Below are 27729 nucleotides of genomic sequence, written 5' to 3' on the forward strand. Positions count from 1 at the left end.
CACTTCTTATCAATAAAGGGCCTGTCTACCTTTGGGGTCTCTGCATCTTGGCAGACTGTTGTAAAGAAGCTAAAAAGCACCCCAGGATGTCCTCAGTGGCTTTGTTCAGAGAACTGAGAAGCCGTGTAGCCTGTTCATGGAACAGTTTTGAGTTGGAGGCCAAAGAGATATCAGGGAGGCAAGAAAATTCAGTCTGAGTAGCAAAGCAGCAGGCGAATATTAATCTTTGGTAGGTCCAGGGCTACTCCCACTCTCTCCCGGATGAAAAAACAAAACAGATATGGAAATACAAACAGAACCGTAAAGTCAGTGGGGGAAGTGGTTAGAAGAGGAGGCGGCATACACCTGGAAAGTTACTGCAGCAACTGGGAAGAGAACCCCAAATTGTGACCATTACACGGGATTCGCAAATACACTCGTCTTTTCTCCTTTCTGCTTCTGAATAAAACCATGCCCAGCTCGGAGACCCCAGTTTCCTCTGAGGCTTCCGTAATCCCATCTGGAAAATCGTATTGGATTGATACACAATCCCAATCCAATCCATTTGCTAGTTTGCAAAGGAAAATCCGGTCCGGCGTTTATTTTTAGCAGCGCTCCCTGTGACCGAACGCTACAGCTCTTCGGCGGGGATAACTGAGGACCGTATTGGGGAGAGAAGCAAAGAAGGGCGGGGGAGCGGGAGGCGGCGAAAAGGGGTGGGGGGACGCCCTGCGCATGCGTGCCAGCGCCCATGCAAATCTGCTGTACATCCAGCGAGCAAAGTGGGATGATCTGTCACTACACCTGCAGCACCACGTTCGGAGGACAGCTCCTGCTTGCTGCTTCCAGACCCAGGTAAAAAAACCAACAAACAAACTGAACGGGCACCGTGCATGCATATGAATACCAGGTCGCAACCTATCCCCTGTAGAGGCAATCTGCCGCTGCTGCTAAGTGTCCTTTGGTGGCTGATTGCAGTTTCAAGGTTTAAGAAATCCCATCTTTCAGGAAGCCTGAGGGGAAGAAAGGAAGTACGGGCGAAATCATCAGATTGGCTTCCCCGGTTTGGGAATCTGAAGCGGGCCCGCATCTTCCGGCCAACTTCCATTGAACTTCCCAGCACTCGAAAGGGACCGAAATGGAGAGCAAAGGTATGTGGCTGTCCCCATCGGGGGACTTCCCGCGGCATGTGCGTGTGGACAGGGCAGTCCTCAGTGAGGGGACTGCAGTGCTTGGGGAGCGAGCATCATACTAGGTCGACAGGAGGAGATGCTATGTCCGTTGCAGCACCAGGGAAGTGTGGCAGGAAGGCGACTTCTTTTTAACTCCCACAGCTTGGAAGACAGTGTTTAATACTCCATCAGTTGCGTAGTGAAGTGTGATGAGTTTTTTTCTTTTCTTTTCTTTTTAGGTAGGGGGTGGGAAGAGTCTTTAGACGGTGGGGGAGGCGAGAGGTGTTGATAAAGCGATTTCTTTTCTGTAGAATGGATGGGTTCACATAAATATATTTCATTTACCTTAGGATTGCTGACAGGCACGTTTGTATCTGATATCCAATAATGCATTGCTATAGAAAAAAAAAAAATGTTTGGATTTCTCCACCCCCACCCCAGGAAGATGGTATTTCTGGGTGTGTATGACCACATCCCACTGCATTTTGAATATATATCAGCAGAGAAATTGGGTCTATTTGAAACAGTGTGCGTTAGAACTGACCTCTAAGAAGAACAGTGTATCGGAGTACTGCTTGGCTCCAGGCATGATGCATATACTAGTTCTGGATATGTATATATTAATATTTTCCTCATAAGCAAATCTGCATAATGTATACATGCTAATTGGTAAATGAACTGTAAAAATCAACTTCTGATAGCATATTTAACTCACATAAACAAAATGACTATTAAAATTGTAGCGTTGGATAGCCTTTGGGTTTAACTCCATCTATGCAGGTCTCTTTTTCCTCCTCCTCCTCCTCCTCTTTAAAACGCCCACTAGCTTGCAAGAGTCTTGAGTGATGTGGTCAGATATCCAGTAGGAATACTGGATGTATTTAATTGTGGTGAAATCGGAAAAAATGATGTCAACTTTTATGAAACTATATTCATTACCCAGAACTCGAGAAGCTATATTTGAAACAAGGTTTTATTTTTAAACCAAGAATGTCAGTCATTGTGGTAATGTGCTCAGAATCAGGGAGTCGTGGTGGGTTACCTATTTCTGGGCTGATTAGTAAAACTGAAGTGTCAAATGATAGCAGGTACGTGTTCAATAAAGTAATTATAAGAGTTAAGTATTTCAACCTAGGTAATAGGTTCAGACAAGCTGGCAAATTTTAATTGGGATAATTTATTCCTATGATTTACTGATGGGCATTTCCTTGACTAACAATGATGTACATATAGAAGAGACCCCATGTCAATAAATATACATGAGGTATATATTTATTAACTTTACTGTAGAATCCATTTTAAAACTAGAAGTCAGAAATTCATAGATGTCTGTAATATTCCAGTTGATTAAGTATTTCTAGAACATGAAATTAACAACAGAGTATCATTTTACTAAGAAGCATCTTTTTTTTATTTAGAGAACACCTGCTATTTGAATATTAAGCTTGGTTATTTGGCAAATGTTCTTTGTAACATTTTGCTTTCAATTTATACACGAATTCCTGGCCCATAACATATGCTACATGCCACACAAAGTTATGGATAGTTTATATCTCATCCTGATAACGGTAGCATTCTAGTTATTCTGCCAGACTTGGGATTTCTGAAAGGAAAATCTCAGAAGTATATCTGAGAAGAATCATGCTAGAAGTTCTAAAAAATCTATAGCAGTGATACAGGCGTGAATCACAGCACTGACTTCAAGGCAATGAATAATTTTGCCCCAAGCCAATATTGTGGTCATTTTGCAGAGGTACCATAATTGCTTCAGGCAAAAGACATGGTGAAAGTCCTCATACACATTGGTTCATGGACTTTTTTGCAAAACTGAATTAGCCAGATAGTGATCATACAAAGAGGTGAATTACACATTGACCTCACTTTCTGAGTTGATGCAAATGGCATAGCTAAAAATGGTAGCTAACTTGAAATTTTATTATAGAAGAAAGTGTGTATTAAGAGAAATATATTCATATCCCATTTGAATTGTTGTACCTTAAGTATTGATACTTTATGCTGCCATGTACAAATTTCTTCCCCCAATAGATTCAAGTTTAGTTTCAAGAAGACATTTTCAAATGTAAACATACATACTTATTTTTTTCTACTAGATACTCTTTCAATACTCAAAGTACTATTACATGATTCAGTTGAGAGTTCAAGAGTTCTTCATCCTAGAAAAAAAGCTAATGGCCCACTTAGTTTTGAATCTTGTTGCCAACATTTGACAACCTTCATCTTACCTCCAGCATTTCAAAACCATTCTTAGAGCACTCATCCAAAGTCTTCAGCAAGTTAAGCATCAGTTATTTACAAATCAGATGAAATTTTGCTTCCTTACTTATTGTTTTGCATCACTCCTTGTTAGCAGGACGAGGAGGAGAGGTAAATGAATCAATTTATCCAGCAGTCAATTTCTGGTGTAATTTCAGTGATCCTTATGTACCATGGTAATTAATGTTGCTTCAGAGATTTGGATTGGTGCACAGTCTGAACAACTTTGACAGAATTTGTGCCTTGTCGGGGTTTACAAACTTTGATGTACATTAGAATAATCTGGTATGCTTTTTAGACCTCCTCATGCCTGGTCAAACACTTCATCAATTGCATCAGAATTTTAAGGTAGGAGAGAGTCAATATTTTTTTTTAAAGATCTCAGATGCAACAGTATTCAAGAATCACTCATTTAGACTTTTGATAATCAAAATGTGATTTTGCTTTAGAATGTTGATCTTTGCTCTAGGCTTACTGAATCAGAATCTGATTTTTAACAAAATTCACAGATTATTTGTGTGCCCATAAAAGTTTGAGAAACATTGATTTACTGTGAGGAAAAAGGTTCGCTCCCTCTCTTCCCTGCTCCCTCCCTCACCCCTTCAATCTTCTGTATTTTTCCCCATCCTGCCTGTATCACATATTTTCTTTGTCCATCTAGGTTTGCAAGCTTGCGCTTATCAGAAACACCTGTGAAGGTTTTGAAGCATAAAGATGCTTAGGCCACACCTTTAGACATTCTGGTTTAATTGATTCTATTGTAGAACCTGGGCATAGGTATTTTTTAAAAGCTCCTCAAGTGTTGCAAATTGATAGTCAAAGTTAGTCAAAGTTAAATATTGGTCTAAGATCTTGCTAGTCAAAATGTAGTCCATAGACAATCAGTATTAACATCACCTGAAAATTTGCTAGAAATGCAGAATCTTGGGCCTTATTCCAGACTTACTGAGCCAAATGTTCGTTCAACAAAATCTGCTTGTCATTTGTATGCATATTAAAGTTTAAGAAGCACTGGTTTAGACCTTAGGGGACTGATTGTATCTGAATGACACCATTCTGGGCATCTGAGTATAGAAGATGGGATATCATCTTATTAATCAATATGGAAGCATTTGATATGTGATCATGCTGTAAGTTTTTGGTTGCTTTGAGAAAGAATGGAAATGAAATACCAAAGAAATTGCTTGCCTCTTAGTATTATCAGAAGATGGATTCATTTAAAATACCTTCTCTGTTCTTCCTCTAGCCGTTTAATTTCAACCCCTTAATTATCTTTAAATGCTTTTTCTATAGGTTCATTTTTGAACTCCTTAAAATGTCCTGGTGTTAACCCATGGTAGTGTGACACTGGACTGCTTAATCAAAGTGCATATTAGAGTGAATATAGCTTACCTCTATCCCATTGCCACGTGCCTCTATTCCATTCTTTTAAGATCCATTTGCTGTGCCTCTTGTTCACGAAGACCTTCTGTGACCTCCCTTACATCTAATTAATATTTACTGGTATATTTTATATGATCTAAGTCCCTGTTTGTCCCTCTCATACTGCATTTCTTACAATCAACATTATACTTTTTATGTTCTTTATTTAAACAAGCATTTATTGAGCATCTGCTATGTTCCCAAAGTGCTTAGTTCTGAGAATGTAAAAGAAAAGTAAGATGTAGTCTCTGATCTTAAAGATCTCACTCTCAAATCTTCACTCATAGATTAACTTTGTTTGTGGGCACAATATGAAGTTCTAACAGTCCTGCAGCTGCCCAGGTGCCTGCATCAGATAAAACATTTTCATTTACATAGTAGGGATTCAGATTACATATGTTAGATTATATAGCTTTCATTAGTTTATCATGCCATATTCACACATCCAGGAGATTATAAATTGGGAGAGGTGAAAGAAGTGGGCTTCCCAGGTGATACTAGTGGTAAAAGAACCTGCCTGCCAATACAGGAGATGCAAGAGACACAGGTTCAACCCTTGGGTCAGGAAGATTCTCTGGAGGAGGGCATGGCAACCCCCTCCAGTATTCTTGTTTGGAGAATTCCATGGACAGTGGAGCCTGGCGAGCTACGGTTCATAGGGCCGCAGAGAGTCAGACGTGACTGAAACAACTTAGCATGCATGCATGCCTAGAATAATCATTTATCTGAAACCAAAATGGTTCACTCTACAAGGGGAAAGGAAGATGTCTATGCAGTAACTAGTTTATCAGAGCCAGAAAGTGACTTTTTAAAAAGGTGCTTTGTGGTTAAAAAGCAAACAACTAAAGCTCCAAGACCGTTGTAGGGTGCGTAAGATATAACACGGTAAAAAACAGAACAGGCACTGAGCATAGGAGGTCCCTGTTCTTATCCCAGCTTTAATGGCGTAGCCTTGGGCAAGTCACTTTTCCTGTCTGAGTCTTAAAGATTCTTAAATATCGGAGGGAGTTCATTTCATTTAATTCAAAATATTTAATGAGTTTCCGCATTACTCCAGGCTTATTGTTAAATGCAGGGGATGGAGATAATGAATAGCGCTTTGGGGTTGCCCTCCAGAAGCTTTCAGTCTGAGGATAAACGAACAGCCTCAAGAGCTATATTTCTAACGTTGTATGTGTCTTCTCCCTTCATCTCTCAGAGTTCTAGTCAGTTACCCAGGTGGCTAGAATATAAAGTCGTAATGATTAATGACCTCTACAGAGGCACTTAATATTCCACAGCAATAATGTCTGCCTTTTGTTCCACTTTTGGTTTCTTTTTTTTTTTTTTTCACTTTTGGTTTCTTTAGACAGAATTTTTGTGTGGGAGAACATTTGAACTCTTGCTGAGTACTACTCTAAAAGCTGTTCCAACTAACTAGCTACCTGGCTGGTAACCTATTGTCTGAGTTGGATGTTAATGATGAGGTTCCAACTAACTGGCTACCTGGCTAGTAACCTATTGTCTGAGTTGGGTGTTAGTGATGAGGCTTGTTAGCATTAGAAATAAGCCTGGGGGTGGCCCATTTGTTATCTCCAGTCATTCCCTATCCTTGTCCTTTTATCCCATTAAGCTTCTGACCCTATTAGGTGTGGAGTTTTGTGCCTACTGAATGACTAATAGTTATGTTACTTTGAATTTGTTAATATCAGGCTCTTGATTTGTCATACTAACAGCCGTAAATAACATTCATGAGACATTCTGTGTTTTTTCCAAAGGGTTTGTTAATATATGTCATCTCCTTTAAAAACTTGTGACTAGATATATTAACTTCATTTTGTAAATAACAAAGCTGTGGTTCAAGACTAAGTAACTTGGGCAATGCATCTTTATTTTCCTGTAAAACAAGACTTACTGTGCCTACCCCAAGTCCCATACCATAATATCATAATTATGAAATTAAATTCAAGCCAATAAAGCATTTAGTGTTTAGAATCAGAGTTTTCATTATCATTAGCCGTGTTGTCTTTCATTATTATTGGTTGTGTTTGTCTTTTCATTAGGATCTCATCCTAGAGGGGAAAAATTAATCCTTTGTCATTTTTGTAGTTTTAGCAGCAAGCATACTTGCTGCTACAAATTATCTTCATTGACTTCTGCAAAGGCTTTACTTTACCAATAGGGATTTCTTTTGTTGTTATTCTATATTTTTTTTTGCAGTAACTCCTCAAAAATGTGAATTTATATTTGTTGCTCAGACATAGTTTCAAGTCAATTATATAACATCTTGTGGGTTTGGGAATGGAAGTGCATTGGGTCAAATATCATACCTTGTGTTAGTCACTCAGTCGTGTCTGATTCTTTGTGACCCCCATGGACTGTAGTCCACCAGGTTTCCCTGTCCATGGAATTCTCAACGCAAGAATATTGGAGTGGACTGCCATTTCCTTCTCCAGGGGATCTTCCCAACCTCGGAACTAAACCCGGGTTTCCCACATTGCAAGCAGACTCTTTACCAACTGAGCCACTGGGAAGTACCTATTATACCTTGACTGGATTTAAAATATTGATTGTGTAAAATCTGGCTGGTAACAGGATTTGCGGTCCAGGGTGCACATCTGAATCATGTGGCACCCTGTAGTACCTGGGACTCGGATATTTAAGAAGCACTTCGTGATTAGGATGTGCACTCTCAACTAGGAATCAATAGATAAGCTACAGGGTGAGTAATATAAAATTGTAACATGTACGTGTGTCCTTTGTCAGAAATACTACAGGACTCCTACTGCCAGAACCTTTATTTTTATTATCACCCTCTATAGTGTTAAGAGAACATATGTGTAGGAGAGAGAAACCAATTCTTGTCCTACAGGCTTGGGTTAGAAAACAAACATGTAAATAGATAGCATGTGTCTGAGTCCAAGAAGACACATCACTTCTCCCAGTGTCTTCATCTTTATCAGCATCCTTGCATATGAACGTGATGGATTTTGTTCTAGTATCAATGTCTATAGTTCTAACTTTAGTTTGCTATTCTCTCTAGTTACTTTTGAAACAGTCTCCATCTCCCTGTCTTTGGGAACGTGGGACTCCCACCCAGGGAGGCCATGGTATTTTGCTGCTGTGATGCAACTGATGGTACATTGGCAGAAGTCCCAAGGGACACCTGTTGCCTCTCAACAGTGCTTTTCTTTTTTACTTTTTAAAAGCATATACTCTGCCTGGCTTTTTACCTGAAACAAATCCCACCACCACTGATTCAGAAAGTACAGATAATTGAAAGTGAGCTTTAAACATTGTTGGGCAAAAAGGAAAGGGAAATTGCTATTCTGTGGTCAGTTTTGTTTCCCTGCTATTTGTGGACTTGCCATTAGCCTGAGAGGCAGTCGAAAGGGACTAGACTGCAGGAAAAAATCTAGAAGCTTTCAGAGGCCATTGAGAAGACAACACATCAAAATTTCCTTAACTAGCAGGAAGCAGCAATACCAATCTGCTAATAGAATGTCTTTTAGTCCCCATTCATTCCTACAACTGTCACCCATGTGAAACAATCAGGTTTTTCTCAATTCCTCAACACTGACACCAAATATGTCCAGCAAACCTCATTGCAATAAAAATTAGAAATTCCTTTTTAACTTTTTGAAGACAAAAAGTGTAGATGATTCTGATTTCAAAAAAAATGTTGAGATGTTTTGTCCTTAGTCTCATTCACGTGCTAGATTGGGTTTAGATGCTCTACAAATTAGAGAATTTCACAGGGCTTATTACATGATCATTCTAATTGTTAAAAATCTGGAAAGTTTAAAATTAGGTTATTTAAGCAGTTTTTGTTTTTTACAGAGGCACTTCTTTCATTTCAAGATATTTTTAGCATTTCCAGCACTACTTAAAATTGTGTTTGATTTACCTTTTTTTTCTTTTCTGGGATTTAAAAGAGAAATATTTGCTATGTGTCAAGAAAAAAGGTTGTCATATAAAACATGCTGTATTTGCAAGCCTACAAATAGTTCAAAATAAGATGACATAGACTTTGCATCAGCATAAAAAGAAAACCAATAATACAAGTATAGCAATATCTGCAATGATACTGAGGTGAGGGAGACAACCAAGGCAATTTTCAAGCAAAATGATTGATTGATTGATTTAATAAGCAGTATTTATTGAGTGCCTACTATGTGTTAGATTCTCTAAGGGTAAGCTTTTTTAAACTGGTGGGATTATGAAACTGTATGCTAGGGAAATTCACTGAGGCATAGAAAATATGGTGCATGTTCTGATAAAATAAAACTAATATTAGACCAGATGCTAGAAAACCTGGGTTCTGGTTCTTGTCTCTCTAATTCTTTGGAGGAACTTTAGTAAAAATCTTTCTCCTCTCTGGACCTCAGTATCCTAAACCTTTTTCTTTTTTGAAAGAGTGTATATAACTTTATTTGCCTATTGATTTCTACTTTCTTTTTAGGAAGAAACTGCTTTTTCAGCTTGTTTGTATTCATCCTTTACTTGATCCCTTTTAGACTTGGTGTCTGTAGAAAATAAAACAGGGTGATCATAATTACCACATTAATTCTTAAGGAGCCCCTGATAGGTTTGAACCAGTGTTTTCAGGCTGTGAGTTGTATGAATGAATTTGTTGGGTCCACAGCTGGGTTGAGCAACTGAATTAGGTAGAGTAATTAACTTGGTTCCATGAGTAATTAATTTGGTTCCGCATGCACAGAAGTGAAGTGAAGTGAAAGTCACTCAGTCGTGTCCGACTCTTTGCGGCCCCGTGGACTATACAGTCCATGGAATTCTCCAGGCCAGAATACTGGAGTGGGTACCTTTCCCTTCCCAGGGGATCTTCCCAACCCAGGAATCAAACCCAGGTCTCCCGCATTGCAGGTGGATTCTTTACCACCTGAGCTACCAGGGAAGCCCAGGTGCACACAAAGGTTGAGGGAAAATGGATACTTGGCTGGAGTTTGTAGATTGCATGATAGTGACCACATACAGGCCCAGGTATGTCTGAACCAATGCGTGGTTGCAGTAGAGATCTTGGCTTGAGTCTGGAAACTTGGACTTGAATTCGACATCCTGACCCAACTCCTTGTGTGAGTTTGAACTGGTCACTTCCTTTCTCTATCCTTCTTCCTTCATCTGTGAAACAAGGGTGGATCAGAGGCAAGGTTCTTTATCTATGGGATTGTAAGAACCAGCATTTTTGAGTGTTTATGTGGGGACAACAGTGATTATGTTTTGTTTAAGGATTTATGGTTTTTTGCTTTCGTCTCTACTATGTCTTCAGTTAATTTAGTGGCATTTTTTGCTCGTCAGATTCCACATTATGTTTTTGTAATTTTTTTTCACCTGTCTCATGTGTGTCTTTACAAATGAGAGTAGTTTATTTGTATATTAGCCTTATGTGAGGTTGATTTGGTGGATATGGTTTTCTCTGCTCTCCCAGATGTAACCAGCACTTCTCCCATAAAAAAACAAAGACAAACAAAATAATGCCAAGGAGTCATAATGTTGAGTGTTTTACTAACATTATAGAAAAGATATTTGATTTTTTTTTTAGTTTTCAATCATTTGTGACATTAAAAAATAATTGCACTCAGTCCTTCATTGTCTTCAAACAATTTAAATCCATTTTCTCTCTTCTGATGTTTGATTGGCACCTGATCATTTTAGATAGAAGAAGACATCTTTTACTTCCAGATAAAAGTTATACAAAGTCCGAGTTTCATGATTAATAAGCTGAATTTCTTGATTATGCTGAGAATAAAATTTAGTAATGGAATGAAATATTTAACAGCCATTAGCATGTTTATGAACATGAATTGTTAGAAATACTTGTGATAGGATGGTAATTATAAAAAACAGTGATACAGATATACGTATCAATTACAATAATGTGAAATTTGTATGTCCATGGACATAGATGGTAATATGTAAGAAGTGGTAACATTTGGGTAATGATGATTGGATTGTAAGGGCTTTTTCCTTTTTCAAATCTTTCGACAGTATTTTTTTTTTCAATAAAGCATAAAATAGTCTTCCCAGGTGGCTCAGTGGTAAAGAACTCCACCTGCCAATGCAGCAGGCACTAGAGGTGCAGATTCAATCCCTGGGTTGGGAAGATCCCTTGGAGAAGGACATGGCAAGCCACTCCAGTATTCTTGTGGGAAATTCCATGGACAGAGGAGCCTGGGGAGCTACAGTCCATGGGGTTGCAAAGAGTCAGACACGACTTAGTGACTAAACAACACACTAGATATTGGGCTCAGTTATAGACTTTTTAAGCAGGTCTACCTAAGACTGAACTAAGCAAAAATCTTTATGCTTGATGGTTCATGTTTTATTCATGTGAGACATTGAAAGGACATTTGAGGCGATAACAGTCTTTTGAAATTGTGCTTATGTATCTTTTAGTATGTATTGAGTACTGTGCTTTACATATAATGACTCATTTAATCCTCATAACAATCCAGTGAGGCAGGAGCTATTGTTATCCCTATTTTAGGGAGTAAAAACCCCAGCATAGAGACAGTGAGTAACTTGACTAAGTCACATAGCTAGTACAGAGCAGACAGGCTTCAGAGTCTGTGAGCTTAACCACAATTCAATCTGGTAAGTCAACTAGCCTTCCTTTGTTTGTGAAAACTAGTCCAGCTGTGTACATACAATATCACGTGTGCAGCTTATTAGCCTTCAGGAGGGTGATCTCTGAAGGCTCAGGCTCACCCACGCCCCGGGCCAATGAGAGCAAACTTGGGGAAACAAGAGGAGTTCCTGCCTGTTGCCCAGTGACTATGAGAGCACCAGTGCTCACATGTCAGAGACTAGTTAGCAGGGGCTATACCTTCCTCCTCCCGCCTCACCTGGAGCAGCTGTCCTGCTCGTCTGGGAAGCTCAGGGGTATGGTAGAAAGATTACAGGACTTAAAATCAGACACACAACTAACAACGTGTTAGTCCCTATGACTTGGGCAAGATACATCTGTGTCTTTGTTTCCTTATTGTACAATTCATCTTTCAAGATGAATGAGACAAATAATATGCATAAGGTGTATTAATGTATTACATTAAAGTATATACATTAATATTAATGTGTGGTGGTGGTTTAGTCGCTAAGGCATGTCTGACTCTGTGACCCCATGGACTGTAGCCCACCAGGCTTCTCTGTCCGTGGGATTCTCCAGGCAAGAATACTGGAGTGGGTTGTCATTTCCTTCTCCAGGAGATCCTCCCGACCCAGAGCAGACTCTTTACCGCAGAGTCACCAGGAAAGGCCCATATATTAATGTGTAGTAATATATAATAAATACATTTTATGTTTACGTAACAAACCAAGCATAACATCAGTACTTAGTATCAACACCTGTTGCTGTTGTGATTATTTTCTGACTCTTAGGTTTCTACTTCCTCTTTTCCTGTATGGAGCTATATTCTTGCCTTAAACTCCTCACTGTCACATTAGCCCTTTGCCTAGAACCAAGTATCCTTCACTCCACCTCATGTGAACATTCCCGATGCAGGACAAGATTCTTATCTGATGTTGGCTGCTGCCACTTTCTCATTCTCACAAACAGATTCTTCCCTTCCCCATTAATGTCCGTCCTCCCTACTTTGACACAGGCTGTGATTGGCCTAGCGTCCATTTCTTTCATATTTTCTTTAGACTGCTGACCCTTGCTTCCTCATTAGTATTCCCTTCATTCTGCCTAGTTCTAATTCACTCAGTGTTTCTCCTCTGGCTGGAACCAGCAGAATGCTGCGCAGCTGTGGTATATGGTTTAAAAATGATAGTTTTTAAGACCTACTGGTTTAAATCATGCTATAAAAATTAAAGTATAATGACAGAAATGAAAGAGATTCCCTCATCTTTTTGATCAAAATTTTACTTATTTGTTCCAATTATCCAGCCTAAAATGAAGTTGAATTTCCTCAGAAGAGGAAGGAAGTGATAGGGACTTTGACATTGTTGGGTAGGTCCAGGGAATGCTCCATTGTTCAGGGCAGAATAGTGAGAACGGCTTTCTTCCCAATTGTGTTCAGTCGGGGGTTTTCAAGCTTAAGTATGGATCATAATAACTTGTAGACTTGTTATAGCACAATAAACTTCTGGATATCCTATAGTTTCTGATTCAGTGGGCCTGGGGTGGTCCTGAGACTTACATTTTCTAACAGGTTCCCAGGAAATGCTGATGTTGTTAATTAAGGGATCACACTTTGAGAACCCCTGGTGTAGACAATGTAGTCTAAGATTCTCTTTCACTTGTATCTAGAAATAAATGTCAGAGAAGGCAATGGCACCCCACTCCAGTATTCTTGCCTGGAAAATCCCAGGGATGGAGGAGCCTGGTAGGCTGCAGTCCATGGGGTCACAAAGAGTCAGACATGACTGAGCGACTTCACTTTCACTTTTCACTTTCATGCATTGGAGAAGGCAATGGCACCCCACTCCAGTATTCTTGCCTGGAAAATCCCAGGGATGGAGGAACCTGGTGGGCTGCAGTCCATGGGGTCACAAAGAGTCAGACATGACTGAGCGACTTCACTTTCACTTTTCACTTTCATGCATTGGAGAAGGAAATGGCAACCCACTCCAGTGTTCTTGCCTGGAGAATCCCAGGGACGGGGAGCCTGGTGGACTGCCGTCTATGGGGTCACATAGAGTTGGACACGACTGAAGTGACTTAGCAGCAGCAGCAGCAGCAGAAATAAATGTACATTTTGCTGATCATTGAGGAATACCAGAACAAGGAATCATGGGGTAGCATTCTCATGAGGGAACTCCATAGCTTGAAAGAATAAATAAGATCACATCACCCCAGTGTTACCCATGACCACATTCCAGTCAGGTAATTAACACAAATATGTTATTAATAGTGTATACAAATAATACATGCTTGAATTTATCTTGCCAGTCACATTGCTTATGATCAAGATTAGAAATGAGAAAAAAAAAAAAAAACCAACACAGCTTCTGACCTCACAAAGATCTCACAGACTAAGTTTTGGAGATAGATACCAACAGAAGCCTGGGAAGAGCTGACAGCTTGTAATGCATGTGAAAATTTAGATTAAGTTTTAAATTTACTTTTAATATCATATCTTCTGCATGTTTTACTCTGGCTAGGTGTTATAGACCAGGAACCAATGAATAATACAAGATTTATCCCTTCTGCTATTACACCAGTTACAGAAATATAATCCTTGGGAATACAGAGAAAGGAGTTGGCATTTGAGCTTGGTCATGCAGAAGGGATGGAACTAAAACATTGCAACTGATGTTGCAATGTTCTTTATGCTGATGGAATAGCATAAAGAAAGGTAGAGCATTGTTAATATACAGGTAATAACTAGGAAAGATTACATGATTGGATAATTCATTCATCTAACAAATATTTGATAAGCTGGGCACTGTTCTAGGTGCTGAATATAGTAGTGAGAAGACAAAGTCCCTGCCCTCAGGAAGCAGGTAGAGTTGGGAACAGGATACCATGGGTAAAGAATATTGATAATAAAATGAAGAATTAGAAGAAAATTATGGCAGCCTATTACAAATTACATAATGTAGATAATGATAACTTACATTTCAAAATTATTAACTTGTATCAATTATCTTTTAAAAAGTAGGTTTCAGGGCTTTTGTAGTACAATTCCATTTGCAAAGCTTCAATTATTCCCTAACCTTTCAAGAAAACATCTATTGAACAAAGCAGGTATACCTGTAAGCACACTGCCATGGCCAGAAGAAATGCTGTGATCCAGTACTTTACTCTGTGACCTTTGCCAGCCTTTACTGCTGACACACTTTTCTTATTTAATGGAAGAGTGAATTTCATTTCTATTCAGTTTTTGGCTCTCAATCCTCTGAAATCTTTGCATTGAAACTTATAGATTGGGATTTTAGCAGGAAGGTCCAAAAATATTTTTGAAATGTGTCAGGCTCAAAAATTGCTCTCCAGTGATCTATAAATTATTATTATCAACTCTCAGAATTACAATGACAAGACAAACTCTATATAGGTACTAATATACGTGCATTTTGCAACTATGTTATGTGAAGTTCTTCAAATTCTCCTTAAGTCTATGAAGACTCATATACTTCAGCATAAGAAATATGCTTGTTTTCAACCTTACCATCCCTCTTTCAGTGGTATATTTTGATATTTTGGCTATTTCTCTTTAGAGAAGATGGAGGAATTAGAGCAGTTTTTGAGCCCAATTCTGGTTTGGTTTTTGTCTATTTCCTTGTGGAAGATATTGGGCAAGGTTCATAGTCATCCTAATTCTAGATTTTTTTTTTTTTTACATGATGGAGATAATAACAGTATTTATTCATAGAGTTGTTCTGAGGATTAAATGAGATACTGTATGAAAGTGTTTATCATACTGCCTGACATATAGTAGCACTCAACAAAATAGATCTATCTTTAAATATCTCAAAACTGCCTCATTATAACCTCAGGTACAAAATCTTAGCCATAGCTTTTGCTGAGTCTGATGGATTCAGGTTTACTTAAAGGTTTAAATGAATTCCAAGCATAATACTTTCAGTCTGAGCCTTTAGTGATAACTCAATATATAGAGCTATAAAATATGGTAGCCCCACAAAGATACTGCTTTTGGATCAAAGTCTTAGAACTGTTTCAGGAAGACACTTCCTGCCAAACTGAGCATAATCAGTTTGAACATAATCATAATCAGTGGTTGAAATCTAGACTACTGCCTTGTATAGAGAAGTCTCAGCCTGGCCGGTGAAAGATTTATGAACAAGATTTTGAAAATGAAGGTCAGCAGATGATTTTCATCTCATAGCCATAAGGAATGGTTAGACAGATGGCAAGGACAGCCTTGTCTTTTCTCTGAGCGACTCTCTTGATCTCTACTGACCATCAGATCATGCATGTCTTAGTAACGATGAGAGAGTGTGGGGGAACACAATGCCACTTCTTCTGTTACTCATTCCTTTAGAAATGCTTCTGGAGTAAGAAAGGTGCAACAAAGCTCCCCATGAATAAAATTTGAGGTGATTGCTTACTTTTCTTTTCACACTTGCCATTTTTGTCCTAGTAATAGAAAGTGTATTATCAAAGATGGCAAATCCTGATCCCCTCCCACAATACTTTTTCCCCTCTCCAGAGATAATCACTCTCAATTCTTTTTGCTATTTACCTCAGTATTCTAAATAACAGTCTTTTCTTACTGCTTTTCAATTTCTCAGCTCTATTTTCGATGTTTCATTGTAGAAATGAAGTTTTCCTTTCTCTCATCATCACATTCTCACCACACCAGGCATTCTTTCTGTCCTGCCATCTTCCTAGGGCTGTCATTGTTATTTTGGTTAGATCAGTATTTAGCAGTTACATTGTTCTGACTGTGTAAATACTTGTCATGACTAAGTCAAGTGAAACTATGATTACTCTTCCTTTCTCTGAAGATTTTTCCACCCCCATGTTTGATAGTTGTCTTGTTTTTTGTTTGTTCAGCTTTCTATGTTCTCTTCATTATCAAATCTCTACCAGTTTTCTGAATCTCATCTCCAGGCATTCAGATGCACAGGTATTTTATCAAGTTCTCCTTTTGGGGGGTAAGTTCATCTTGGAATAATCTCTTAGAACCTTCTGCCTTGGTTCTATATGTGTGCTTTTCCTTTTATGCCCCGTGTACTGGTTTCATCCAGGGAATCTTCCTTTCAATCACTCCGGAAAATCTCTGCAGGTCTCTTTGCTTGTATCTCTTATTTTCTTGTATCCCCTGCATTCTTTTACCTTAGTTAACTTATTTTGGTGGAATCAATTTTCTAGCAGTTTCCTGACCAAATAAAAGGTGCTAGTAGGTAAATTTTCTGGGTTTTTGCATGTCTGAAAACTCATTTATTCTTTCCTCATATTTGGACAATAATTTGGCTAGGCATAGAATTTAGGTTGAAAATAATTTTCCTTCAGAATTTAAATGGCACCACTCTAATGTCATCTCCCTTCAAGTTTTGTTGTTCTGGTCTTGTGATGTTCTGATTCCTTATTTTCTGCACATGCCTTACTCCTTCCAAGAGTTCTAAAAGCTTACTGAGATTTGCCTTCTTGTGGGTGCATTTTCTCCTACTATACTGGGTACTTAGTGTCTTTCATGAAGAAACTTGTACTCTAGAAAAGTTTTCTGAAATATGTCCCTTGATGAGTTCTTTGTGTTTTTTTTTTTTTGTTGTTGTTGCTGTTTGGTTCTGGCTTTTTGTAAATCTTGTTACTTTTTGATATCCTGTATTTTAATGTTTTTATTTTAATGTGCTTTCTTTCCTATTTTCATCTCTTCTGCATTTCCCCCCTATTTTCTAGGTGATAGGCTCCAGTTTATCTTCTAATCTTCTTGTTTTTAAGTCTGATATCAGACTTGTAGTTTCTAACATTCTTGTTTTTCTTTGATTTTATATTATATTATTTAATTTTATATTATGCTGCCTTGTTTCACAGGGACAATATTTCTAATACCTTGTTAGGAATATTAATAATATAATTAATGTTATATTAATATCAATAAGCTTTCTATCTTCTTCCATAGCCTTTACTTCCAGTTGGCTTTTAAAAAATTATTATTGTTTTGACTTCTGTATTTCATGTTAGAGATTTTGTACAGACATTTTTATGTTTGTCATCTGTTCATATTTATGAGCACTCTAGAAAGGTGACTGGAAGCTCTGTTCATGTGGGCGGGGCTTATTGATAATGATCTTAGTTATATGGTCATCTTCATGGACTTTTCAGTCTGGAACTCCTGATTTCAGCCTTTAGGTCTTGCTTCTTATTATTTATAAATTCATCAAAGAAGACTTTCTCTTGCCTGGATGGTAAGGATGTGGCTGCCAGGCTTCCTTGCGTCTCAGCGATCAGCATGTAAATGTTCACTTAATCTCTCAGTTTTCAGTGTGGTACCCACTTTGCCCACTGTACACAAAGCCTCTCTTCTATCCTCTACAAAGAACAAATCTTGAGTCTTCTGCTGCAATTGGGGACAGCAGTTGTCTAGATGGTCAATGTTTAAGAGAGGGTTTGAGGTTGTAATATCTTCTTAAAAACAAACTGTCCACCAATTCTGTGTATTTTATCCTTTTTGTAAACAAGGTTGGTGCTACCGCTGTCTAAACTTTTGAAGATACTGCATTTCAAGTTAGGTCATTTATTATTTTCCACACTGCTGACTTAGAATTCAGTTTTCTCAGGTCTGCTAAATCCCTTATAGCTTCACCAGATGGTTTCTCATTTCTCAAATCTGATGGTTGACACACACACCTTTATTGTCCTAGTTGGTAAAGAATTCGCCTGCAATGAAGGAGAGCCTGGTTCAATTCCTGGGTCAGGAAGATCTACTGGAGAAGGGATAGGCTACCCACTCCAGTATTCTTGGGCTTCTCTTGTGGCTCAGCTGGTAAGGAATCTGCCTGCAATGCAGGAGACCTGGGTTTGATCCCTAGGTTGGGAAGATCCGCTGGAGAAGGGAAAGGCTACCTACTCTAGTATTCTGGCCTGGAGAATTCCATGGACTACAGTCCATGGGATAGCAAAGAGTCAGACACAATGGAGTCACTTTCACTTTCAGTGGTGTTTTAAGTAGAATGAAAGTAAAAGCCTATGTTCTACTTTATTACCTTTACCTAGAAGTCTTTACTTTCAAAAGATACTAAATAATCTTATGGAAAGATAATCTCAACTCAGAAGCCCTGGAGATAGCTTTTCGTGGGATTCTCAGCAGTGGCCTCACTGATTTCCTCTGTTTATCCAGCCTAGTTAGGGTGTCAGACATCAGGGTCATTAAAGTGGTCTTCCTTTGAGAAAACACCATGTAAATACCTTAAGAGTTACAAGGATAAGAGAACTACCAAGATCATTCCAGACACTTTTTTTTTACATTGCTCTGACAGATTAATTTATTCATTATTCCACTACCTGGGCATTCACTGGACACTTAACCTGAGTCATGCATTGTTGGGCATTGCAAAACATTGAGTAAGACACAGTTCTGACCTTACGAACCTTCAACACTAGCATGGAAGACTGACAGTACTGCTCAAAATGGAATATGGTAAATGCCATAAGAGAGATATTAACGAGTGCTAAAGGTTCTGCGGGATGGGAGATTAAGTCTACCTTCAGATTCTTGTCGGGAAATGCATCTTTGCTCAATAACTTCCCAGAAAAAAAATGGTCTTGCCAATTCATAACCGGGAAAGTTACTAACTTCCCAGCACTATGATTGCATCTTTATGGTCAGAAGAGATTTTAGAATTCATTTTTAACTTCTTCATTTCAGCTGGAAAAACCAAGACCCAGGGAAAAACTAAATCGATCCTGGTAAAGTAAGGGATAAAAAGCAGTTTATTGAATTCCATACTGTTCTCTATCTGTTAAAGCATATTAAGCCCCCACCTTAAAGCCCAGTTATCCATAAATATGATTACAGATTTTAATCAGTGGCTCTGAGTCTCAGAGATCTGGAAGTACCCATTTTGAAAAGCCCTGACTATTTCTTTAAAAACAGTAATTCAAATGAATGCTCTATTCTATGCTTTAGATATAGGAACAGAACTCCAAACTCTCATGTAATATCAGCAAGAGAGAATAATTTGAAGTTTTCATGATTTATTTTGAAAGCAGTGCCAGTTCTTAAACTGGAACAATAGGTCTTTTTTTATTTGCACAGGTTAATATTGACTGAATTTAAATTCATTCATCAAATTCAGGAGACAGCTTCCTAGATCCAGCTTGGTTCTATTATTTTACAAAATATTTTTCATGTTTTCCCCATGTGTGCATTGTCTTGAAAGCACACAACAGATGTATAAACAAAGAATTTAAACATTTTGGAGAGGCAGGGAATGTAGTCTTCAATGAACATTTAAGAATATAATGTGTTCTGTTAAATTTTTGGTTTCATGACTTAATTAACTATTAGCAAATGGTATATTATGGGGAAGCTAGGAACTGTAAAAAAAAAAACATATTGTTCAATTGTTATTTATCAGCTATGTAACAGTAGCAATAATTATATTACTCATTAAAAGCAAAACAAAACAACTTGAAAGATCTTATACATCTTCCCCAAGTACTTTTTACATACACTAATAATTAGATTGTAATTTTCTTAAGAAAGATTTTCTTGGTTCTCTGCCGAGAAGAGTCTTTCCCTCCTCTGGCCCTCTGACTCCTGGTTGTGTTTCTTTCTTCACTGCAGTATATATAGTTCCTTTGTTGCCTGTCAGGCTTGTCTTCTAGAGTATGAACATCATGAAGGCAAAGATTGTATTCTCTTTGTCATCCCAGTGACTTGGCCATATTAAGGTCATTTCTATTAAGAACAGAAAGTTCATTGAGTGAATAAAATATGTCGCTTGATTTTATAATAATATTTTCTTATTTGGTTTTTGTGGCACTTTCCATTATATCCTTGGCTATGAAGTAGCTAAAGACTTGGGGTTGACACTCATGTAGTACACAGCCTCCACCTCCCTTCCCTTCCTGTTTGAACAGCGCTCAGATCTCACCCCAGGTCAAATGTAGCTCTCTAAATAATGGAGTGTATTCACTGTGGACTTAACTTCTTGTTGTCCAGGGAAGAGAACTATTGATCTTCCTCCCTATGAAATCTGGTTAGGTGTAAAAACTTCCTCCTTCTTGTTGGAAGCAATTTCTCTCCTGGTTTTGCAAATGAGCGACAAAGCAGTCTCTTCTGTTGTTCTCTCCTGTCCGTGGGGAACGGCTTCATCATCACCTCCACTTGTGCCGTCTCCAGTCTGCTGCTTTCTCCTCCCTCCCGTGAGAGCCTGGATGTGCCGCTCTGCTCCTGGGAAGACTGCTCTGCATGCCTCACACTCTGATTCTTGTCTTTACTACATTCCTGACCCCAGGGACTCTGAGGAACAGACGGTACTGCTTGAGCTTTTGAGAGTGCCAGTACAGAAGGGCATTTCCAGAGTCACACCTATCATATCTTTTATTTTTCAAGAGACCCTGGGATTTCTACATTTTGGGGTTGGTGATAGAGGTGTTTTAGTTTCCTCTGCTCCAAAGTAGAGGTTGAATAAAAAGGAACAAAGTAGTAACATTTGCAGAGATGTGGATGGTAGAGATTGTCATATAGAATGAAGTAAGCCAGAAAGAGAAAAGCAAATACCATGTATTAATGCTTATACATGGAATCTAGAAAAGTGGTACAGATGAACTTATTTACAAAGCAGAAATAGAGACATAGATGCAAAGGACAAACACGTGCACATCAAGGGAGGAAATGAATTGGGAGATTGGGATGGACATATATACACTACTATGTATAAAATAGGTGTCTAATGAGGACCTGCCGTATGGCGCAGGGAACTCAGCTCAGTGCCCTGTGGTGACCTAAATGGGAAAGAAATCTGAAAAAGAGGGGATATATGTGTACATATAACTGATTCAGCTTGCTGTCCTGCAGAAACTAACAGCATTAGAAAGCAACCATTCTCCAATAAAAGTCAATTTAAAAAATAGTTTTCAAAAACTGAGGGCTGAAATAAGTACGTCATGAAGACCTTTCTTGTCGCTGGTGTCTTAATCACTGCTGGTTGTGCATTTCAGTGCTGTCCTGTTCTTGTTCTCAATTTATCTCTTACTTTTGCATAGTCTATTCATCTGGTTAGTGTTAAAGTTCTTTCAAAATTAGCCTTTCTATTTATGAACCTTTCACAAAGTTACTGGGGCAGTCCCCTTAGAATTTTGGCTTAATAGGATACAAATTAGGGTTATGGTAGAAAGATTTTTTTCTTTGTATTTCTGAAACAGAGGTTGCTGTGGATTTATGTACATGGACTTAAATTTCTCATAAGAAAGTCTGGGCTCAAATTTGGCTCATGACCTTGGGTATATCAGTTTACCTGTCTAGGCCTGAGTTGATTATAAATGGAAGTCAGTTGTCTACTTGCTGGAGTTTTGAGAAGGAATCAAGCAGATAAAGTGTATGCAAAGTGCTTTGTAAACTATATGGTACTGTATAAAAGCAAATTGTTATTAATAGATGTCTGACTATTCCCAATTGTTTCTGCTTGGTCAGTTAGTTCTGGATGAACAAATCGGAGAGGACAGGAAGGAAGGAAACAACACTGGGCTAGGAGTCGGGTGATCTGGAGTCTGTCCTGGTGCTGCTCAGGACTCACTGACTTGATGTGACCTTGGCAAAGTCACTCTACCTCCTGCATTTATGTTGCGTCAATGGTAATATGAGGTGGGTTAAAGAAATGATGATATAGAAACTGTCATCCACTCAAAAAAAAAAACAAACTATGGTTCTTTTTGTTTTGAGTATAGCTGATAAGAGATTATTATTTATTTAAGGGTGTCATTATGTTTAGATTACTGAAATGGAAGGTTTACCAATTATGAACCATATATATATGTGTGTGTGTGTCTATTTATATATATATAGATTATACACATTTGATTTTGTGTTTTATTTTTTCGTGATGGGAATTTATGTTCTTCATATGAATGTTATAGGGAAAATTGCAGCATCCACTTAAGGACAATCACTCCTAATGTTGCTTCCAAATTCTTTCACATCCATGTAGCTTTGATTTCTTATAACATGCATTTTTTTCATTAACACTAGTCCAATCATACTTTATATATTTGATTAAAATTCTTTCTTCATTTTATGCAGTTTTGAAAGGTTACTTTCCTTTTACAGTAATTACAAAATATTGGCTGTATTCCCTGTGTTGTAAATAACTATATCCTAGATAATCCTGTGTTGTACAATATACCCAGTAATTTGTACTCACTCCCTCATCCCTTATATTGCCCCTTCCCCAAATAATATATCTTGATTGCATGATTTTAAGCAATTATTTTAAGGAATGCTCCAAGGCTTAATTCTTCAAGCACTGAAAGGGACCTAATGGAATCTCCTATCTTCTGAATATTTCGGTTTTCCTCGGAAGGAATGTATATATTTAAAGAGGAGATGAAGTACTAAAAACAGATGAGATTCTGTATGAGAAATTTTGTCAATGACGCCTAAAGCACATTTTGTTAAATATTCTCTAGTAATTTTAATTCTTTTTTCCTTCAAAAAAGTATTGAGTATTTGTTACAAATCTTACACTATGCTAAGCCATGTAGATGCTCAAGTTAGTTAGATAATCCCTAATCAAAGGGATAGTTGGTATAGGGTAGAAAAGAACATGGGTGCAAATTTATAAAGAGAGGTGAAACAGAGTTCCAACACTACAGGATGAGGAGAGATTAATTTTGCTGAGGAGGAGGGAAGTTAAAAAATATAGCATCTTTAAAGGGCTTTACAGATTATAAATGTTTTCCCATTTACTAACCTGTTTAAATACAGCACAGACTCTTGACAGGTTTAGAACAAAATATCATCTTCTGGAAATCAGTTTGAAATCCTTGAAACTCCGAAAGCCCAAGCAATGCAGAGAAAATACCAGTAAGATATATTGTTTGTTTGTTTGTTTTAAGGTAGTACCCTAATGCTCAAATTTCTCACAATTTTGCCCAAAGTGACATGGACTAATTTTTATATTTGAGCAAGAATATCCTCCTATTAACTATAAGAAATACCCCAACTTGTATAATATAGACATTTAATTCCATGTATATTTTCAAGGTGAATTTAACTATTACTTATAGCACATTGGTTTGTGATCACAAAGCTAGAAGAAACCTCAATTCAATTACCTAATTTGATAGATAATGAATACAATATGCCTTATGTAAAAAAAAAATAGTTATTTTCACAAAAGAAGTATCTTGCCCAAGTACAAAGCAGGACTATAATTGTGGTCTCCTGGATGAGATTTTTGCCACCACATCACAGCCAAACTCTGTTTAAAGATTGCGGCAAGTAGACTGTCATTTGATATTGAAGATATCTTCTCTCATCTCCCTTTTGCTGTTCACACAGTATTTTTCCATGAATACCTTTGAATATAATCAATGCTGTGTCCAAAGTTGCTAGATCTGTACATTGCTAATATTCAAAGAAGTGTGACTGTTTTGTGGCATTTATATAATGTATCTACTCCAGTATGGTAAGTGGCTTTCACTCATAAAACAAGGAAATATGGTGCTGAGAAGTCATTGCTTTGTCACTGCCTCAATTTTTAGTGACAAATCACTTAAAGAGGAAACATATCTTTTTATTATGATACTACAGGGTTTTATTTAAGTTTGTTTTATTGCAAAATAAAATTCTAATTTTATATTATCTAAGCACATTAAATATAGCAAATCTTAAATTTCAGTAACTGTGGGTACAATTTATTTAAAGATGCATAATTTTTCTGGGTATGTGAATGTGATCTTTGGTTATAGTCTATATTATTTGGATGTTTTTAAAGCACTATGTCCATTTTCGGACTCTGCAATTTAGAAGAACTTAGTAAAAATAGAGCATGCGTGTGAAATGAGCACTTTAATGACAGGTTAAGGAATTAAAGTTGCTTAACCTGAAAAACAGGGAACTCAGGAAACGTGCTAATTACTACCCTCAGGCTTCGAAGTGATTTTGTGAAGAGCACTGTAGTTTCCCCTTCCAGCACAGAAAGGAGAGCTCTTGTTAGTGTTGATGAGGCAGGGATTCAGCAGGGGGAACTCTTGCTGAGTCTTAATTCGTCTTTTAAGACAGGAATTGATGACCATCGGGTTTTTAAATTATCTCTACTTATGTCTGAATAAAATGATCTCACAAGTTATCTTTAAGTTCTGTTGTTATCCTTGGGGCAGAGAGATTCAAACGGATTTCTTTTGCAATGAAAATGGTTCAGTACAATGAAATGACTGACTTAGAAGACCTGAAAACTGTTTCACCAGCCCCTCATCCTACAGCTGAGGAATCAGAAGCTCAGAGAGTGGTGGAGAGAGAATTTGCAGGAAGGGCTATTGACCCTTCAGGAATGGATTTTCCATCTTTCTGCCCTACTTCTGAGTGCTTGACTTCGTGATCAAATGTGCAGTGGATTTCATTGGTCACTACACAAAATTAAATTAATGCTTGGGTGGAAGATCAAGCTCAGGATAAATTGGGAAATGTACCTCTTTCAAAGTATTGCAGATGATGACTTATTCTGTTAGATCACTGGCTTTCTGCCAGTATGGCCAAGGACAAATAGATTTGTTGATTATAGATGATTAGCAGTTAGAAATTATGAAATTTTTGTTATGTCCTAGATCATTGTGCTCTTCTCTCATGAGCTAGAAATAAATATGTAGGAGTGGGTGTCTCATACCCCGCCACAACTGAACATTATTACTTGGAATTTTTCATACCCAGCAGTAATGGTAGTGTCTCAGCAAGTATTGCTTTCTGAGAGCCATGGTCACCACTAACTGCCTCCTTTTCTGTGATTTCAGATTGTGTAGAAAAGGAAAGGGCAGAGAGGTCCAGACAGATTTCCTTGTTGTGATAAACATGAAGTATTAACAAGATGCTAGATTTGCAAATGGCCTGGATGCTGTTTTGCCCAACCTTTCATCAGACAGATGTAAAACCTCAATCCAAATGAAAAAGATACACCTGGTATTTGGTGGTAGGTAAGGATTAGGAACCAGAAATGAGAAGAGAAAAAACATTTGAAAGTTACAGATGCGTTATGGGTCCTCCTTGGGAAATAGTGATGGCAGTTTTTTGAGGACTTAAAACAAATTTAGCATACACATCTTTAGACAGGATGAGAGAAGGCATCTCATCACACATAATTCTCTTAAGAGCATTAGCGTAAAGAGTTTTTCTGAAAGAGACAAAGGAACTAGTATTTAAAAAGGAGAAGAACAATATGATGAGCACTTGGAGAGGCTGAGGGGCTGCTGACAAGTCAGGTTTCTCCAGGGTTACGTGGTTTCTCTTTGAAAAATAGAAGTGATCATCACCTTTTGGGAGAAGATGATAAAAACAGTATGCTCTCTGTTGCTATTTGATCATCTTTGACAAGTATCTAACCCTTTCAAATCTCCAGAGAAGCAAAGGTAAATTATAGAACTGGCAGGATTATGGGAATTCATCATTCCTGCTCAATGTAGGAATCTAATCAATCTTTTTGGATTAATATTTAAATTTTCATTACATTTTTGTCTTTTTTTCTTCTTGCTCTTGGTAGTAGGTAAGTTATATTAGAGCCAGAATCTATGTTTAGCACCTTTGTGGCCTTTAAGTCTCAAGAATACTGTCCAATACACAGTTAATACTCTGTAGACCTTTGTGTTGTCATTGCTGGTATGAAACCCTGCTATTTGTACTTTTGGTATTATATCATGTGGCTGTTTGGAAGAGACTTCAGAATCTTGTGTAATTCCTACATTTTATATTAGCAACTAAGGCTAGGAGAGAAGCCTATGTGAATTTATATACCTACATAGCTGCAGATCATAAACAGAATTTAGATATACTCACTCTTTTTTTTTTAACCTCCCAGTCCAGAACACTGAATTTTTAAGTAAACAATTTTGCTAAAAACATTCACATAGCTGTGATGAACAACATTGCCTGAAATTCAAGACTTTAATGACTCTATTATTAATTAATTAGTTACTTGATTAAAAGGTTTATTTATTCAGCCATTAGTATTTCTGGGACCTCTTGTGTGCTAAGCACTGGTCTACATAAGCAAATGCAGAAATATTTCTTCTTCTACATGAAGAAAATCAACAAAATTTTCTCACTTCATGGAATTTGTCTTCTGCTGTAGGGGAGAAACAACCAAAGAGGTAAAACATTTTGTATACGTCCGATAGTATAAGGGGCCATGAAAAAAAATGAGCTGGGAAGGTGAGAAGGGCATTCTAGGAGACACTGAGAGATTCATTTAGAATTTCACTTAGGTGGGTCATGGAAGGCCTCACTGAAGAGGTGCTATTTGGGCAAGGATCTGGACTAGGTAAGGGATCAAGCCATGAGCAAGCAAGGACCTGATCATTTGGAGGAAGAGCATTCCAGGTAGAGGGAACATCCAGTGCAGTATGCCCAGCAGGTATGCTGAGCAGCAAGGAGGCTGTGAAGTCAGCCAGGAGAGAATGTTGGAGGTGAGGGTTCATGAGGCCATTGTACCTCTCTATCCTCTGGCCCCATTTCTCCTGCTGGCGGCTACCATCACAGACAGATCTCAGGGCTCAGGTGTGCAAAAGGACACCCCTGGGGCTATTCAGCCTACCTTCTTCCTAACCTAGGGTGCTTCCCACCAAAAACAGCTCCTTCAGCCTACCAATACCTGAGTCTGCCAGGTTAACAATGGATACTCTGGAATTCTGAGCTGGGGCTGGGAGTTGACCTGCTCATGAATGCCCTTGTATACCAGAAATTTGGGATGGTACAGATAATTTCCCAGGAGTAAATGTGAACACCTCTTCTGATGTTGCAAGAGCCTCGTATCGCTGATAGGAAAGACAGAAGCACAAACAGGTTTGCAAGAGGTGGCATTCTCTCGATCCTTTTGGCGAGTCTGGTGGAGACCTCTGAAAAACTGCTGGAGAGCCAGATCAAGTTTCATTTTTAAAGGAGCTGTATGTTTCTCCACAAGGTTCCTCAGAGCCCCTGCAAGTAACCTTTGGGGATTCACTGCATTGCTAAATCTGCATTAGCCCATTACCTTCTGGAAAAAGCTAATCCTACTGCTTCTGTCAGCAGGAGAAGTCAGCCCTTGGGCTGGAACTAGTTGTCCTCAGCACAAACTGAGAGAGGTGGGGGAGAGTTTCAGGTCTTCAGGGTGAGGTGTGCAAGCACCCCTAGGAAATGCTGTAACCAGAAATGTAGACCCCAAGAAAGCACCTGTTTCTAATATTGCTAATCATACTAGCTTTCTTTACTACATTAGCTACATGTATAATGCATCTCCTATCCTTACCTCATTGTCTCCTCTGCAATCCTATATGGCCTTATTGTTG

The 27729-nt window shown here is 38.2% G+C and overlaps 1 protein-coding gene across 1 annotated transcript in view; it reads left to right on the forward strand.

Annotated features, from left to right (window-relative positions):
• The first annotated feature begins 726 nt into the window (after positions 1-726).
• Positions 727-27729, forward strand: part of FGF12 (fibroblast growth factor 12) — a 604572-nt gene continuing 577569 nt past the window's right edge. Inside the window, exons 1-2 of the mRNA XM_020873373.2 lie at positions 727-834; positions 988-1130. Of these exons, the coding sequence (XP_020729032.1) occupies positions 1118-1130 (13 nt within the window). The 5' untranslated portion in view covers positions 727-834; positions 988-1117. The remainder of the gene's footprint in view (positions 835-987; positions 1131-27729) is intronic.

Source organism: Odocoileus virginianus, chromosome 4 (genome assembly GCF_023699985.2).
Source record: "Odocoileus virginianus isolate 20LAN1187 ecotype Illinois chromosome 4, Ovbor_1.2, whole genome shotgun sequence".
Taxonomy (NCBI): Eukaryota; Metazoa; Chordata; class Mammalia; order Artiodactyla; family Cervidae; genus Odocoileus; species Odocoileus virginianus.